The following is an 18,356-nucleotide window of genomic DNA, read 5'->3' on the forward strand; positions in this document are numbered from 1 at the left end:
CACTTCCCTGCACCCACGTGTGGGCTCGGGGGTGACAGAGAGTGTCCCTTCATGGGGGGGAACTGAAGCTGGCAGGTTTCCCATGAGGAAAGGCTTGTGTGACTCCACGGTTGGGTTCCTGCCCCTGGGGAAAGCTGAGTCTAATTTGAGCCTCTCTCTCTTTCTCTGTTGCTTTCCAGTGTGATAATGCCAAAGGACTGAAAGCCTTCTATGACGCCATTAAATACGGCCCAAATCATTTGATGGTGTTTGGAGGCGTCTGTCCGTCTGTCACATCCATCATCGCCGAGTCCCTCCAGGGCTGGAATCTGGTGCAGGTAAGCTCCCCGCCAGCTTCCGTTGGGGTGTCTGTCTTAGTGGCCGCCAGTCCTTTGCAGGGATGGTTCTCGCTCAGTGTGGTCCCCAAGTCACTCCTGTTAGGTCTCCCAGGCCCTCTCCTGCTGCCCCTGCCTCCTGGTCTAATCCTCTGGCCTGACCAAGCATGGCCTCCACGGTGGGTCCTTAAAGGGCAGTCCTGAGGCCACCACCCTGTGTTGGAAACCCTGGGTGCTAACCACCAGCTCCTTAGCCCACCTGCTATCCAATGTGCTCTCCTGCCGCTCCCCACGGCACAGATGCTCCAGGCCCTCGCCTTTCACACAGAAACCCAGACCTTCGGGCCACACAGCCCTGTTTGCGCTATTTCCTAAACCAGATGCCCCTTAACCACTCCCTGCGCAACCTCCCTCCCCACTGAAATTCTTTTGTCCTCTAAGACTGCCTTTCTCCTCAATTAAGGCTCTCCTGGGCTCCTGGCCAGTCATCCACTCTGTACACTGCGGGTTTTAAACACTATCGAGTGCTCACTAGTGAGTGCATAGTCCACTGTGAGACTCACCAGCGTCTCCTATTTGGAATAGGAAAGAAGAGTGTAGGAAGATGTGACTACCAGGAGGGAGCGGTGGCTCAGGCGCATATTTACTCCAACCATCCCTCCCTCCACCCACCCACCACCCGTCCATCATCCTTTCATCCCTGCCTCCCTCCCTTTGTCATCCCTCCATCACCCGTCCATCAGTCCATCCATTCATCCAACCAACCAACCAGTATTTTGGGCGACTTGCTTTATGCCTGGAATCCTAGGGGGTACTGGTGATATAGTGCTGAACAGGACAGACATGGCCCCCAGCCTTTCAGAGCCATATTCTAGGAGGAAGATGGGCAATCTGCAAATAAATAGGTACCAATACTGAGAGCTACTGGGCGTATCTATAGGGCCTACTATGGGCCAGACACTGTTCTGAGCACTGTTCTTAGCTCATTTAAACCTATAGCTGCTCGATGGTATCATTATCGTCCTTAGCTTGATAGAGAAGGAAACTGAGGCACAAAAAGGCTAAGTAATTCACCCAAGGACTTAAACCCAGCTAGCCTGGCCCTTCAGACTGTGTTAAGGACACTGGGCTATGATAGAAATAAACCAGGGGACGGGGATACCCAGTCACTGCCATGGGGTGACCGGGAAAGGCCTCTTAGAGAAGAGGCGTTTGAGCTGAGACCTGAAGGGTGAGCAGGAGCCCAGCAGGAGAAGAGCACTCCCTGCCGGCAGGTAGAACAGCGCGTGCAGTAGGCGACTCGGAGGGAAGAGCCCGGTGTGTCCAGGGAACAGAGACAGGCCTGGGGCGTGAGCAGCCAGGTGGTGCAATGGGTGAAGAGGCACAGGAGCCAGGCCAGCCCGGACCAAGGGAGCTTCCCAGGGCAGGGGATGTGGTGCTGGTTGCTGAAGGAGAAGAGGGTAGAGGGCAGCTGGAGCCGTGGAGAAGAGGCTGCCGGCAGAGGGTGTGCCGGATGCAAATCTGACCGAGTACCCGGGAGCCTGCGTGGCTCTGTGTGCTGTGGGAGCCTGACTTCAAGCCTGGGAGGTACCCTAGACTGCTGTGAGGTCTTAGATAAGTCACTTACTTACCTTCTCTGAGCTTGGGTCTCTGTTCCTGAACATCAAGGAGCACAGTCCTGGTGGTCAGTCCAGGCCCTGGGCCTTGGTCCCCTCCGCTGTGCAATCAAGGGAGAAAGCAGGCTGATTTCACAGAGGTCTTGTAGGCATTAAAAGATGGAAAGTAACTAGGACTGTGCCTGGCATGCAGTAGGCGCTAATAACAGTGAACTTCTCATTGGTGTTAGCCCTGCCCATCTGCTGCTACTCCAACATGAATACCGTGGTTACTTAGCATTCCTGGTTGTTCTTGCATTTCCACTTTTCTTACACTGTTGCCACCACCCCAAACAACCCATTCTCCCTCTGTCCAATGTGGCAAGTGCTATCTGTGCTCTGAGATCCAGCTTAAATGCTGCCTCCCCCAGGAAGCCTTTCCTGATTGCCACTAGGAGACCACTAAAGTGGGGCCCCATAGAAATTCTTTGTATTCCCCCCTTGTGTATGTCTAACAGAGCATGTGCACAGCCTGGTTCCCCAGGTCCCTCTCTTGTTCCTCTCATAGGGTTTTGTCTATGCGTGAGCTTGTGTACAAATGCTCGCCTCCCTGGCTGGGTGTGAGATCTTTGAGCCCAGGTCTGAGGTACCTTTTCACAGACTTTACTAAATGGAGAGAGGCAGGGAGGGATGAGAGGATCAGGGATAAAAGGATCTGTAAATTGACATTTTTCTCTAGACATGAGGGGCCAAACTCCCCAGTAAACCCCCAACCCAAAGAGGAATCGAAGGAGCTTCCTGCTTCTCAGCGTCTCTTAGAGCTGTCTGCCTCTCAGAATTCTTGGGGGAGCTGCAGGAACAAGGGAAGGTTGGAAACTGGCCAAAGTGACCAGGTCCCAGCAGGAGTAAGAGAGGCCTTTCCCTGGAGGACTTGAAACAAGAGGGAAGTGGGTTAGGAGACAGACTGTGCTTGTTATTTATTACCAGGTAGCAAATCACCCCAAAACTTAGTGGCTCCGAACAGCAATATCATTTGTTATTTCATTGTTTCTGCATGTCAGGATTCAGACCCACAGAGTGACTTGGGTCTGCCCTGTGATGTGTGCAGCCCCGCAGGAAGAGGGTTGGGAGCTGTGTCATCCGAAGGCTCAACTGGGGCTGGAGGATCTGTTGCCCAGATGGCGCACTCATATGGCCGCCAGGGCAGTTCCTCTCCTTGTGGGCCTCTCCCTGGGATGCTTGAGCATCCTCATGTCATGGCAGCCAAATTCCCCCAGTTCTGCCAAATGAAGTCATCCAAAAGACCAAGCCAGAGCTGGCAAAGTCTCTCAGGACCTGGCTCTGGAAGTTGCATACCTATATTTGTGCTGTACTCTATTGATCATGCAAATTAGCTGAGAGTATGAGAGAGAAGTACCAAGGTACAGAGGAAGGTGAAGGTCAATGGGGGCTTATCTTGGAGGCAGGCTACACAGTGACTAATGTCTGAAAGGAAAACAGGAGCTCAAGAAGCCCAGCAAGGGGACTCGACACTGAGTCCCTTCCCTGTTTTGCTGAACTCCTGCTCATCCTTCAAAACCCTGGGCAGGTTCCCTTGCCCCCTTTCCTTTTGTGCCTCTCATCCTCTGCCCCTCAAATTGAAATAAATATTCCTTCCTCTTCTATACCATGAATTCTCAATGGGGAGTGACACTTTCCCCTAAGGGTGGAGAATAGGCTGGGAGCCTAAAGCCCTCCATGGAAGAGCCTGTCGCAGGGTGGACTTGACTGTGGGGCAGTGCAGGGTGTAGCACATGCAGATTCTCCACCTCCACCTGCACAGAGTCGCTGTGCATTTCTGACCGGCTCCAGCGTGATTCACTCCTGATCCTCTGCCGTACTAGTGTTGCTAACAAAACCGGGCCAGATGACGGCTCCAGCTGGGTGTGCGCAGGGGCCTCAGGAGCCTGGGAACTGGACGGTGTTCCACAGACTGGAGTGCTCTGGGCATCTGGGAGCAGAATTGTGGGATTGACCCGGAAGAGCAGGCTTCTCCCAGCCTTGTGGAGCCAGGCAAGGGGGGCGGAGGAACAAAGATGTGGGTCCTGATGGGGGCAGGGTACCCTGGGAGCCTGGCTTTCTGCCTCCCTCCCACTCCCAGGGAACACAGCCAAACATGTTATGAGCCAAACTCTGTGGACCTCCCAAGCCGCCTGTGCCCCTGATCTGGGAGATGGTGGAAGGCTGGCGAGTGGGGGCTGCAGCCACTTGAGGAATCTGATGAATCCCTTAACTTATTCAAAACCGAACCAGCTCACAAATGGGAAAATGCATGTGATTTGTGTGATTGAAAAGACGCTCTGACCATCCTTTGGAGGAACAATGCTCGTGGGACAGGGACAGCCTGGGTGTGTCATCCGTTGTTTCTGTTTCCTGGGCCACAGAAATAGGAATTGGCAGCTACGGGGTAAAAACTCACCCTGGTGTTGGAACTGGTTAAATTTAACTTTTGCCTTTCTCTGGTCTTCTTGATCCGTGGTTGCTGAACGGGGAGGATGACACTGTCATTGTGACATGAGTCAGATAGCCCCTGGGAACCTCAGTTCTCACACCTAAATGCAGGCACCTTCAGAGTCCTGGGTCTGACCTGGAGGCAAGGTGGCTCTGTCCCTCTCTTGTCTGCCCAGGGTGTGGGGCTCAGATCTAGCCTCACACAGGGAGTGACCCCCTGGGAGGTGACCCAGGGAGGGTTGGGGTGTGGATGTTGAAGATCTGAGTGTGTTGAGACTGGAGAGGAGAAGTGTTGGCCTGCAGAGCAGCGTGGCTGCCGCTGAGAGATTTTGCTGATGCCCTGTGAGGTGGGTGGGGAGAAGCGGGAGCCACGGTGGAAGTTAGAGGGAAGCAGGGCCTTCACTCCCCGCCATTGAGTCCTGCCACTGGAGGCGCCCTCCATGGGACAGGCCATCTGGCTGTGATGATGAGCTCCCTGAGCATTTTGGTTTCAGCCAAGCTGTCTTTTGGTGGCTCACTAACTGCACAAGATGAGTGGCTTATGAGGACCAGGGTTCTGCCCGGGAGAACAATGGAGGTCCCAGGGCCCCACTCTGAGCAGATCCCTACGGCCCCCTCATCACCTCGGTGCCAGTTCAGTGCCCGCAGCTCAGGTGACACAGATGCGCTTGGCTCCTGGCGACGTGCCAGCCCAGGTGCTTTCTGAGGCTCGTTCATCTCCCGGGCACCAGGGCTCTTTAGCACATGCTGCCCGTGTGCAGAACGTGTGGGAAAGAGGCGGGAGGAGATGCCAGGGGGATGACGCTGGGGCACGTAGCCCGGCATCGCCAGGGCCAAGCCCACATCCACGGCGTGACCATGGGTGTCCCTCCCTGGCCGCTGGCCCACTTCTTGTTCCTTTGTGCAGCTGGCCTCAGTGTAGGTGGCTCCCTTCTCTTGGCGGTCTCTCCACCTGGCAGGACCATGCCCATCCATCATGGCACAGCTGGATGCCCCTTCCTCTGGGAGGTCACTGACTGGGCCTCCTTCTCACATACCCTGTCCCAGGCAGTTGCTGCCCTGGAGCTGCCAGAGGTCAGAGACTCCTCTCCTTCACTCCTGACCATGGGCCTGGGCACAGGCCTGGGCTCCACGCAGAGCAGTACTCGGGAGGTTTGCCGTTGGACACCAGCCCAGGACGCCTTGGGCTTTCCCTCAAGAATGGAGGGCAGATCGTCCAACCCTGCCAGACCCACGAGGACCCACGGGCTCTCAGCTGTAGCCCCCCTTGTTAAAGGAACTCGGAGGGAGGCCTGAGATGGCCTTTGGCTTAGCTTCAGCCAGCATCTCCCAACTCTGGACCCACTTTGTTTTAATTTTGCTTTGCTTCCTTTGCAGTGGTTTGCAGACCCCCCTCAGACCCCATCTTTAGAGATGGGAAGGTGGCTTGCTCCTATCCATACCTAGCACTCTTTGAGGGTGGTCCTACACACCTCCCACTGGCCTAGTCTGTCCTTCTGAAGCCTGGGGCTGGAGGAAGGCAGGAGGCCTTGGAGCAGAGTAGCTTCACAAGAGATGAGGGCAGAGCCCAGCGAAGGTAACAGACGTGCTGACGAGAAGGAGTTTGACACCTTTGGAGACCGGGATGGAACTCCTGCCTCCCCAGGAGCAAGATGAGAGCAGCCCTGGCTTTCAGACAGAATGGTCCAGCTGCCAAGTATACAGTCCACTCCCTGGGGGCGTGAGGGGCTGGTGATAGGGAAAGACCAACTCAAGACTGCATCCCACAGAGCCTGTCTTTAAAAGTGGCTGCAGCAGATCATGAAATTGCGGGTGTTTCTCCTGGCGCCCGCCCAGGCCTGCCCTCGCAGCCCACCCTGCCTCTGGTCTGCCCTGGCACTCCCCCAGGAGCTTCCTGGGGGAGAACGCTCTGGCTTGTGTAATGGGGCCAATCTCCTTGGAGAAGCTCCTGCCAGGGAGCAGAGGCCAGGAAGACTTGGAACAAGAGAAGGAAGCTCTGTAGATGTGTCGGCAGCGCAGGCCCAGTACAGTTAGGACTTGATGTCTGGAAACTCGAAATCATGCTTGGTTTTGACATTTTAAAAAACCAAACCAGTGAAAACCCCAAAGTCAGGCCCTTTGCTCTTGGCCAAATTTCAGCATCTCTCTCAACTGTCAGTCAATGCCATGTTGCTTCAGAGGAACAGGAATTTTATGATCTGACTTGATTTTCCCACATGATTATTTTGTTAAACTATAGGTTACCAGAGAAATCAAATACCACTTCTTACTTGGCAGGGGGTTGTAGAATGTGAGGTAGATGCCTAGGGTGGCAGGGCTGGTATGGTCTTAGCAGTCTTTGGGTCCTGAGTCTTCATTGCACATACTGGGAAACTGAGGCCCAGGCAGGGTGTAGGGGTAGGATCTCACCAAGTTCTCACTGTCACAGTAACACTGGGCCCCTTGGCTTGCTGTCCAGAGCTTGGCAATAGATGCCACGGTTTTATTTAATCTCTTTTAGCCTCTCTTTGCTTCTCTGTAAAATGGTACTAGCAAACACGACTTCTATGTTTTATGAAGATGTTGTGTTTTTTTTTTTTTTGGTGGTTCATTGTTTTCTTTTATTGATTTTTTAAAAAAATAAATGGCAGTGGAATGCATTACAATTCTTATTACACATAGACAGCAAAAATTTTTTATATCTTTAGTTGTATATAAAGTATGTTGATACCAATTTGTGTCTTTGTATATGTACTTTGGATAATGATGTCCATAACATTCCACCATCCTTGCTAATCCCCTGCCCCCTCCCTTTCCCTCCCACCCCTCTGCCCTATTTAGAATTCATCTATTCCTCCCATGCTCCCCCTCCCTAACCCACTATGAATCAGCCTCCTTATATCAGAGAAAATATTTGGCATTTGGTTTTTTGGGATTGGCTAACTTCACTTAGCATTATCTTCTCCAATGCCATCCATTTACCTGAAAATGTCATGATTTTATTCTCTTTTATTGCTGAGTAAAATTCCATTGTGTATATATGCCACATTTTAAAAAATCCATTCATCTACTGAAGGGTATCTAGGTTGGTTCCAGTTTAGCTATTGTGAATTGTGCTGCTATAAACATTGATGTGGCTGTGTCCTGTAGTATGCCGATTTTAAGTCCTATAGGTAAAGATAGAGGACAGGGACAGCTGGGTCAAATGGTGGTTCCATTCCCAATTTTCCAAGGAATCTCCATACTGCTTTCTATATTGGCTGCCCCAATTTGCAGCCCCACCAGCAGTGTATGAGTGTGCCTTTTCTCCCACATCCTCGCCAACACTTATTGTTTGTTTGTCTTCATAATAGCTGCCATTCTGAATGGAGTGAGATGATATCTTAGAGTAGTTTTGATTTGCATTCGGATGTTGTGTTTTGTGTGTAGTCTTTACTGGTGAGCAAAAGTGTTTGTAGAAACTGTGAAGCCCTGGCTGTTGCTGTGATGGCTAGGACTCCTGCTAGGAGCAGACCTCTGATGGGGGCTGTCAGAGTTGAAAAATCAGCCCCTGATTTGCATGGACAACAAGGGTTGCTCACTCTGGTGTGGCAGACCCTGGAACTAAGGGGCTGGAGCAGGATGAGAGCTCTATTAGCAAGACACTCAAGGTATCCACGTCTGCCTTTCTGCCTCTGGAGTCCAAGTCCACCAGGCCAGAATGGAGCCAGAGCCCACATGGCTCCACGCCCTTGCCACAGAGCATGCAGTGGTTTCCAGATGTGACTAGAAACCATTTAGGAGGGGAAATGTAACTAGGCACAGTTGGAGAACGTTGCTGTCTAAGAAAGAGAATGGAGGCCAATGATCCAGGGCAGGTTGAAGCCGTTTCTTGGCGCTGGTCTCCAGAGGGGACATTTAGCACATTAATAATCTATGAGATGCCTCCACTTTCTGAATTCATTAAAAACAAAACAAAAACAGGAGGAGGAAATGCAGCTATATTAAGGGCATCCTCCATGGCCAAGCAGACGGTGCAGGAGAGACCCCAGGGGCCTGGGGACTTGGGACGGTCCTTCCTGCCTGTCTTGGATGCAGAGTGCAGTGAAGTCCTGATTTTAGAGCAAGCAGGTGTCCTGCATGAGGATGGGGAAGGCTGGCAGGTTTTTGTTTGGATGCAGTTGGTAGGAGAAAGGGGGAGATCTCTTCCATGACAAAGGTTTTCATGACAAAAGAGTGTGGGGTTGGCTGGAGGCAGGACCTGCAGTGGTTGTTGCAACAGAGGGGGTCACTTTGGTTGCGGTGAGACACAGGACTGAGGGGCAGCAGGCTAAGCCCCTGGCAAAGGTGGAGGAATAGGAAGAGGAGCATGGGGAGGCTCCGGGGGAGGGTGCTGGCTTGTGCCTGGCTCTCCTATGCATTTTCCCCAAATCTTCAGCTCCAGGCACTCAGAATTCCTTGAGGCTGCTCAACTACCAGTGCTCTTCCAGGACTAAGCTTTCCCCCAGGGGGTCCCTGATGCCTGGCAGAACTTCCCTCCCCTTTCACCTGGGAAACCGAGGCCAGCCTGTAAGTGCCAGCCTCAAATTTTATTTCTTCAGTGGAAACTTCCTGATTTCTCCCAAGGGAGCTGCTACCTCCTCCAAGCTCCAAGTCTCAAGTGTACTGTGCCCCCTTTTCCAGAACCACCTCTGCTCCAGAGTGTCCCCATTCCTGATTCAAAGTCCATTCCCCCACTAGCCTGTGGCACCCTAGGGACAGTGGTCATGTCTAATCAGTTGCTTCCTGCCTGGCCCTGCCTATGGCCTGGTGCAGGACCCAGGAGTGTGCATGAGGGACAGGGGAGAAAATTCACTCTCCAGCTTTGCCTTGGCCTTGAGGATTCACTGTCCTTCATGATCAAAACCGCAGGCCTTCCACAGACAGGGTGGAGACATGTGGTCCCCACATCCAACCTGGCTTGCATAGGTCCCTGCAAAACCCACTGATTTTCAGGGGAAAGGGGTTCTCATTCATTCATTCTAACTCATGCTCATTTTATTCATGTATTCTCTGACTCAGCAAGCGTTGTACCTACTGTATACGCTCACAGGCTCTCCCAGACTTCTGCAATTCACCACCCAATACTGTTACCCTAGAGAGAGACATGGCATATTGGTGCAGTAGCCGAAACAGAGAACTGCAATTCAAAAGCTCTGGATCTTTGCTTTTCTGCTGCTGTCACTAATAGAGCAGACCTGGGGCAAATTAGCAGCCCCCATGGAGCCCACCGAATTCACATGTGTGATGGGACTGATCAAGCCTGCCCTTCTCCTGGGGCTATTGAGAGCCTTAGCTAGAGGGAAGGTGGAGTGTGTGGAAGCCTTTTGCAGACCGTGAGCCCTGCAGATGTAATATTAATGCTTATGCAATCTGAGACACACACCGAGCGCTGATCAGGGAACTCCTTGAAGATTTATAGGTCTCCATTTGTCTCCAGTTTCAAAGTTGTGTGGATGAAATGAACTACCACTGACCATGAAGGTGATTCAGAACAGTACGGTGAAGACGGAGAACCTGCAGGAGAGGCCAAAGAAGCCCAAGGTAGCAGCGAGAGGGCTCTAGTGCTTTTCCTGGTTGAGTTTTCACAAATACTGAGGCAGGTCACAGAAGAGCAGGATGCTATCGAGCACACAGAAGTTTCCAATCTATTTCTGCCGCAGACCCAACCCATATCTTTCCTGTCGATCCGGGGAAACATTCAATGCAAGGTTCTGACCCCCATTTTTAATTCAAGACCGTGGTATCTAAAGTAATATCAGTTCCCAGTGGGTAACTCCAGTGGCCTTATTGTTTATGCGTCTTTCACCGTCAGCCACCCCAACCGCTTTCTGGAAGTATAAAGGGTGTAAATAATTCATTCTAAATAAATAAATCACTCGCGCTACTTACGGTACAGTGGAGCTGCTGGTCATCCGCACAACTGCGGCCACGGCATTGCGTTGAGTCTGGAATTGCAGGTTGCATCTGGAAGGAGCAGGAGACAGAGTCAGAAAACTAACGCTCATCCAGGGTCACAAACGTGTAAAATGGGACCATACCCACCTAGTAAGCTCACAGGAGTAGAACGATAATGCAGAACCTAGTGCCAGGTGCCTAGTAGGCATCCTGCATGCACTCCATATTATTGTGGAAACATTAGTTCTGTAATTGATGAGTGAAGGTTACCAGCCTCTTGAGGAAGATGGCCTGCAACAGACTTTCCTTAAAGCAGTGGTTCCTGTCCTTTACTGGGACCTTGGTGACATGTCAAAACCCACCAGGAATGATCAGCCGTCCCCGTCTACCTGGGATTGGAAGTTTCCCAGGAGCTAAGGCTCTTGACTTTCTGTATTAAAGGCAGGAAAGTCCAGTTAAAGTCTAATTGGTCACCCTCCCGGTTCCGGCCATACCCTCAGGAGCCCAGGCCTCTGTGCTGCATAGCACTCAGGGGCTTTGATGCAGCTAGTGATGAGAACCACTGCTTAGCAGGACAAACCCCCCTCGGGTGGCACTTGGGTGGCTCATGGAGAAGAGGCTGAGGACATAAAGGCACCATGTGAGGAGGTTGGTCTGGGCAATGCTTACCGAGGTAGGAATCACCAGGTGGGCCCTGGAAGTTCCAGTATCAGGGAGGTTTGGATACACTGGTCTGGAGATTCTCTAAACATGGGGGTCACCATGCAGCAGTAGTGGCAGCAGCAGCCCCCCAGGAGCAGTTCAGAGATGCAGAAGCCCAGGCCTCACCCCCAACCTGCTGGCCCCAAGTCTGAATTTTAGCAAGATCCTGGATGGTTTCTGGCCTCTCCCAGGAGCCTCTCATCCAGGGTTACCGGGGGCCTCTGAAGGGAGGCCAGGTGTGTCTGTGGAGCATGGAGGTCCAGTGTGCAGACTCTGGAGTTAGTTTCAGGGACAACTGCTCATCCCCCACTCCACTCTACCGAAGGAGTCACTTTTTTTTGTACCAGGAATGGAACCCAGGGGCACTCAACACCAAGCCACATCCCGAGCTCTTTTTTTTATATTTTGTTTAGAGACAGGGTCTCACTGAGTTGCTTAGGGCCTTGCTAAGTTGCTAAGGTGGATCTTGAACTCGAGATCCTCTTGCCTCAGCCTCTAGAACCTCTGGGATTACAGACACGCAGCACTGTGCCCAGCCAGGATTCACTTTTATCTTGAACCAAAAGGATCCTTGTCAGACTGTGGTGGGGAGTGTGTCCTGACAGCTGACCTAGGAGGCTCTTCTAGCCAGTAAAGCCCCCACCACTTACTGGCCAGGGACACACAGAAGGCTGGTGAGTCCAAAAAGGAAGAGTGGAAAGAAAGGGCCCCGGGCTCACAGGAGAAGACCTGACTTCTAATCCTGGCTCTGATGTCTCCTGGCCAGGTAGCCTTGTACCCACTACTCCGTCCCCTGGAGCCTGGACATGTGCATCTGTAAGCGCTCTGCTCTCCTCCTGGGAAGATGCACAGTGAGCTGCTGGGCATGTGCTCCAGGGACAGAAGCCCAGCGTTCATGTCATAGTGCAGCACTGACTGCCCCTCCTACGTTCTGTTTGATGAGGTGCTGTGCTCATTTGTGCAGGGAAGGCTGTGGTGGCCCAGGGAGGCCCACCTACCCATAACAGCAGGTGTATTTCCTGGCTTGGGTCAAACACACCGGCCTTCACATCCAGACTCTGGCCCTTCTTAGCTGCTCACCCCAGGCAGGTTACTTAGCCTCTCCCAGCCTCAGTTCCTCATCCGTGACATGGCAGTGGCATCACATATCCTGGAGATTGTCAGGAGGGTGGCCTGGGACGGTGGCCACAAGGTTGCCTGCGCCATGCACTGCTCTCCTTCTCCATCCTGGGCCTTCTCTGACGCACAGAGGAACCCAGGTGGCCTCCTGATCTACCTCCCAGGTAGAGGCAGGGTGCTGGGGTCTGGTCAGCAGTGTGATCTTGGGGGCCTCCTGTTATAAAGGGAGAGGGCTAAGCCAGTTGATGAGCCCTGATAACCTTAGTATTGTCCTATCACTGTCCCCTGTGGCTCAGAGCCATCTGTGTCTGCCTCAAGCCTGTCATCTTCTCTCTTGGGTCCCTGGATGTGATTTCCCCTGGCTTCTAGGGCCTGGCTCCCCCTCATTCCTAGATGCCATGAGAATAACCCAGCAGGTGGCCAATGGCCAAGGCTACTTGCGCCTGTAACTCCATGCAGAACAGAGGCAATGGCCTTGCAGCTATGTCGAGCCCTCAGCTCCGATGTCTCTGGATGCCCACCTGCGCTCTCCAGGTAGAGAACACCTTCTTCTAGTGGAGGTGAGCCTGGGAGGTCAGAACCTGGGCAAGGTGGCCCCTGGGTCATGGCAGAGCTCTGCTGCCAGCATTTCTGTTAGATTCCCCCCTCTTGTCCTTTCCCCTAGTGCTAAGGGACAGTGCCTGCTCTCTGGAGCTCTGGGGCTGGCACCCATGCTGTCCCATGGCTGGATGCCTTCTCCCCGGCATCCTTCCCCGGCCAAGGCCTGAGTAGACCCTGATACTTGGTTCAAGTGTCACTTCTTCCTCCAGGAAGCCCCACTCATCTTCCCACCTGCTCTCAGAGGTAGGAGGTGCTGATCCCTCCCGGTGCATCCTCCTCCTTTCTTCAATCCCTGACAACCTCTGATGAGGTTTCAGCGTTGCCTGCCACACCATGAACTCCTTCAGGGCAAGGACAATCCGGCCCATCTGAGCTTGGCTGTCCTGAGGCCTTGCTGGGGATCTGCCATCGTGTAGGTGAATGGACAGAAATGGTCACTGGACACACCTGGACAGCCCCTTACAACACCAACCCGGAATCTCAGTGGCCTACACCCCGTCGGCCTGTGTGGGGGGCCAGGTGTGGTTCTTACCACTGCACTTAGGTTAACTCACTTACTCCACACACCAGCCTTCTGTGGTGGACCCCATTATTCTGCTCATCCCACAGATGAGGAAACAGAGGCACAGAAAGGTTGAGTGTCTTCCCAAAGGATTGGCAGTCCCCAGCGACCGCAGAGTCCCTGCTGGCAGCCACTGAGCTACAACGCCCACCACTCACTCCCACCTGAGCCTCAGGGCCACACTGGGGAGGGGAAGAGCGGACCCCGTGCTAGTGAGGTCCATTTCCTGAAAAAGGAAAATAAGATCCAAAGGGAGCAGAGACCTGCCCTGCTTCCTGCTGCATTAGACCACAGGGTGAGGTCTCCCAGAGGCTTCTAGGAGTGGCCTCTCCAGAGGCCATGGAGGTTCCAGACACTGTATCTCCACAGCCCCTCCCGGGCCTTTGTGGGTAAGGGCTTCCATGTCTGCAGAGGACGTGGACCAGTGCATGCCTGTTCAGATGGGCACTGTTCTCTACATAAGTCACTCATCACACACACCCATGTACACACATTCACCACCCCACCCCCGCCGCACACACCCACACACCTCTTAAACTTACTTTTCCTCCAGGAACTTGTTATATATATATATATATATATATATATATATATATATATATATATATATATATATATATATATATATATATATATAATGGCTCCTTTGGACTCAGAAAGTAGTTGGACTGGCTGTTGATAAAAATCAATAACTATGCTAAGTATTTCAAGCGTGTAGTACTTAGAGTTCTACTCTAGGTGATATTATAATGAATGAGTTGATTTTTTTTTTTAAATAGAGCATAGCCTACAATACATTTTGAATGTATGGGAAGCTTTTGCTTCAAATCAGTTCACAAAGAAGATTAAATTATTTATTATTTCCATGATGCGGATACTGAGCCTTCTGCAGTAGAAAGGGCTCAAGAAAAACAATCCCAGGTTAGATAAAGGCTTAGAAGTTATGCCCAGATGCAGATATAAGCACTGTTCGCTCCATTTCCCGCCCCCCGCCCCGCCCCGTTCCCATGCAAGCTATTCCACAGCACCATCCCAGCTACGTTTAAGATGCCATATTGGCTTGGCTATTGATGCTACTACCAAAAGAGAGAAAAAGAGAGAGGGAGAGAGAGATTTTCCCCAATTCTCAACTTTAGCAGCACTTCTTTGGGAAACAGACTCTCTAGAGCATGTTTCCAGTAGACACATCCATAATCTCTCCCTGCCCTGCAGCACCATCCCAACTTCAGTTCCACAGTGAGTGCCATTGTGATTGACAGCTCCCTCCATGGGGGTGGGACAGTGTCTGCCTGTTTTCCCAGTGCATGGCCTGGAATCTAGGAGGAGCTCCAAGAAACTTTGTTTAAGGTTTTGCTTTTGGACACTGTCTCTCTCATCTCTCTCTTCTATGTAAGTGACATCAGGAACTTGTAGATTTTAAAAATATATGAATGATGCTATATTTTAGTCAGTGACAGACATTATTTTCAACGCAGGTAGTGACTTTGTTGCTCTATTTATGAGTTTACCTGCCCCCCAGTTTTATTCCAACTTTTTATTTTGAAAAATTCAAATGTACAAAAAAGAAAACAGTTAAAAGAGAGTACAATTAATATCCAATTAAAACACTAGTTGTTAACATTTGGCCACTTTCTCTCTTTCCCTTTCACCCACACCCACACACACACACCCACACAGACACATTTTTTTTTTTTATACCAGGGATTGAACCCAGGGGCCTTAGCCACTGAGACACATCCCCAGCCCTTTTATGAACGATTTTATTTATAGACAGAGTCTCACTGAGTTGCTTAGGGCCTTGCTAAATTGCTGAGGTTGGCTTTGAACTTACGATCCTGTTACCTCAGCCTCCGGAGCCCTGAGATTACAGGTGTGTGCCACTGTGCCTGGCTCACTTACATTTTTGAAAGAAGCACTTGACAACAGTTTGCAGATATAATGACACTTCACCCCAATACAGTAGCATGAATGTCCTAAGAAAGATTATATTCTCTTTATATAACAATCATATAATTACCACATCTAAAAAATTGAACCTGGGTACAACAATATTACCTAATGTATGGTCTACATTCAAACATTTCCAACTGTCCCCCAAATGTCCTCACTGCTGTTCGTCTGCAGGTATGTGGGGGGGTGTGCAGGAATGGGGGATCCAGTTAGTGAGCATGAGATGGGCTTGCACCGTCCACCAGGTCTCCATCACTTGTAACTAGAGCAGTCCTCTTTTTTTTTTAACTTGTAGAACATTATTTTTTGTGTCTTGGTTTCGTTTTGTTTTAAAGCCCAAGTCGGTTGCTTCATGAAGGGTCCATTTGTTTGTTCCTTCATGATTAGATTCGGGTTACACAGCTTCAGCAGGAGTGATGACATTTTTTATGTCCCGATCCTCCCACTGCAGCTGGTCAGGAGGCCGCGGTGTCCGTTTGAACTATTGCCGTTGATCCTTGTTAAGGTGGGATCTGCCACACTGTGGTCAGGTCACCTCTCCCCTCCTGGAACAGGAAATCACCCAGGGGTGAAACTCATGTGCCATGTGAGTGCCACCCCACCCCTGCCCTTCCCAGTGGTTCAGCATCACGGATGACCCTGCCCTGCCTCAGATGCACAGGGACAGGGTGGTCATTTTCTCAATCTGCTCTCCTGCTGGCAGGCAGCCTTCTTCTCTACAGGACAGTGTTCTCTTCTGGCCCTTTCTTTCCCTCCCCCGGGCTCTTTCTCTCTTCCTTTAGCACTAACTTGAGCACTTAATATTTTGCCTGCCCAGTCCTGGGATGGGCAATTTCTCCAAGAGCCCTGATTCTTCCTGGGGTGGTGGGGGGAACTATTGAGAAAACCAACATCCGGGCGCTGGATGTACTCCTTGCTCCCAGGGGTCACTGCTTCTAACGGCTTTTTCAGTGGATTGAACTTGAAAGACTAATATTTTAAACTAAAGTGTTCGAACTGACCGTGAGTACAGACTCAGACAGATATGGGACGTCCTGTGTCACCTGGTCTGCATTCTTCAAAATGCCCGGAAAACAACACAAACTACCATAAAAGACAGGGGACAGCTCTAGATGGGAAAAGCCCAGGAACAAAACAAAAGAGAAAACCCGACAAATACAAAGCATGAATGTAGATTGGCTCCTGAATCATAAAAACGAGAAGGGCATTTTTTTGGAAATTGAAGAAATTCGTGGACTCTGCATTAGATGATAGTAAATTATTGTTCATGTTCACAAGTGTGGTAATGGCGTTGTAATGATATGGCAGAGTGTCATTCTTAGGAGACGCATTCTGAGCTGTTCCGGTATAAAGCATCATGATGTCTGTGAGCCAAGTTCAAACACTTTGAAACCAAAAAGTTACATGTGTGCGTGTATGTGTGCCCAAGTCTGCGTGTGCGCATGAACACACACACACACACACACACACACACTCACAGCACATACATATTTATAGAGAGAAAAGCAGATGTAGAGAACCACAAATGTAAATGACAGGTACATGGTGTTCACTGTACTGTTCTTTCGACTTTTTTTAGATTTCAATATTTTCACAATAAAAGCTGTAAATGTGCTAGGGGTGGGGGGAGAACGTTTTCCTTGATTGGACAGGAAAAATGTGACCAAAGTCCCCTTACAGATCTTTCTCCATTGGTTCTATTAGAAACTTGATGTGCTCTTAGGTTCCTTTATTCTGTTTTCAGTTTTTAGGGACCAGTTCATTTGTTCTTGAATATTTTTATTTTGTTTTCAAATACATGCAGCTTTTACATGATTCCATAGTCCAAATTATTCAGCAAGGCATGGTGGAGAATCCAGGGCTCTGATCCCGGCTCCCTCCTTTGTTCTATCCCACTCTCTATGCTGGGCCAGGATCTGTTACTTTTTTTTTTTTTTTTTAAAGCAACATTTTTTTTTTTAAATTGTAGTTGGACACAATACTTTTGTTTTATTTTTATGTGGTGCTGAGGATGGAACCCAGTGCCTCACATGTGCCAGGCAAGTGCTCTTCCACTGAGCCACAATCCCAGCCCCATGATCTGTTACTTTTAAATTTTTCCTGGCAGTGTTTCTTATTACAGATCTGTGCATGGGTGTGTGTGTGTGTGTGTGTGTGTGTGTGTTCCTCTTCCCTCCATCTTACCCAGAAGGCAGTATCCTATGGACACTCTTCTGCATCTTGTTATTTTCACTTAATTTTCCTCGGCTCACTGCTTCATACGGTAGAAAGCCAGCCCTATTCCTGGTCCAGATGAGCAACACTTTTTTTGTGAGGATGTACCACAGTGCCAGGTTTCTGTTCTTATGACTAAAAGGCTCAAGGGTCACTCCAGTTAAACTGGGCTAACTGGGCTGCACGAAATAACCACACAAGAGACACAAATACCTTTTTCTTTGGGGTCGCTGTGACGGCTCCTCTGACCTTAAGGGTCCACAGAAAGAGAGAGAGAGAGCACACGCTGACCCCTTTTATTGAGGAGAAGCTATTCAAATGAGGCAAGGGGTCAGGTTTCAGGGGGCTGAGTCTATCTTCATGATGTCCACTGTCAGCAGGTTGACTGACACCTGGGTAAGCCACACCCAAGGGCACAGTAAGAGAAGGGGACACGCACAAGGCACTTCCATGGAAGATTCTATCCTAAACAGGGCAAGGGGTTATATTACAAAGGAACAGGTGAGCATAGCTTCACCCATGGGCCACCATGCAGGAGACACGGACCCTCAAACCCAAGAAGGGTGGGGAAAGCTCTGCCCCATTTTTGCGACTGAGCGCCTCAGCACTCAGCCGGGGAGTGTGACTCAGTCACATGTAAGGTTGATCTTCCAAACCACGGCTCGTCCAGCCAGCCTCTGTGGGTAGACTAGACACCAGGGTCACTTCCAGTCTTTTGAAATAATCTTGGCCACCTACTTGTTCCAGGGTAATTCCCAGAAGTGGGACATCTAGGTCAAAGGAAAAATACATTTGTCATTTCTCTGGAAAGTACAGAAAAAACAAGTGAATGCACTTGGTTAAGAAAAGCAGGCAAGGAAAAGGGCTGATACCTAAGTGGGGGGTTTAAAGCAATTAGGGTGAGAGAATCCCTTC

General features: G+C 50.6%; 1 protein-coding gene across 1 annotated transcript in view; it reads left to right on the top strand.

Annotated features, from left to right (window-relative positions):
* The window catches only part of Gabbr2 (gamma-aminobutyric acid type B receptor subunit 2), a 352,972-nt gene that overhangs the window by 115,721 nt on the left and 218,895 nt on the right, over positions 1-18,356 (top strand). Inside the window, exon 2 of the mRNA XM_076843252.2 lies at positions 180-317. Coding sequence (XP_076699367.1) covers positions 180-317 — 138 coding nt within the window. The remainder of the gene's footprint in view (positions 1-179; positions 318-18,356) is intronic.

This window comes from Callospermophilus lateralis, chromosome 2, assembly GCF_048772815.1.
Source record: "Callospermophilus lateralis isolate mCalLat2 chromosome 2, mCalLat2.hap1, whole genome shotgun sequence".
In the NCBI taxonomy this organism is placed as follows: Eukaryota; Metazoa; Chordata; class Mammalia; order Rodentia; family Sciuridae; genus Callospermophilus; species Callospermophilus lateralis.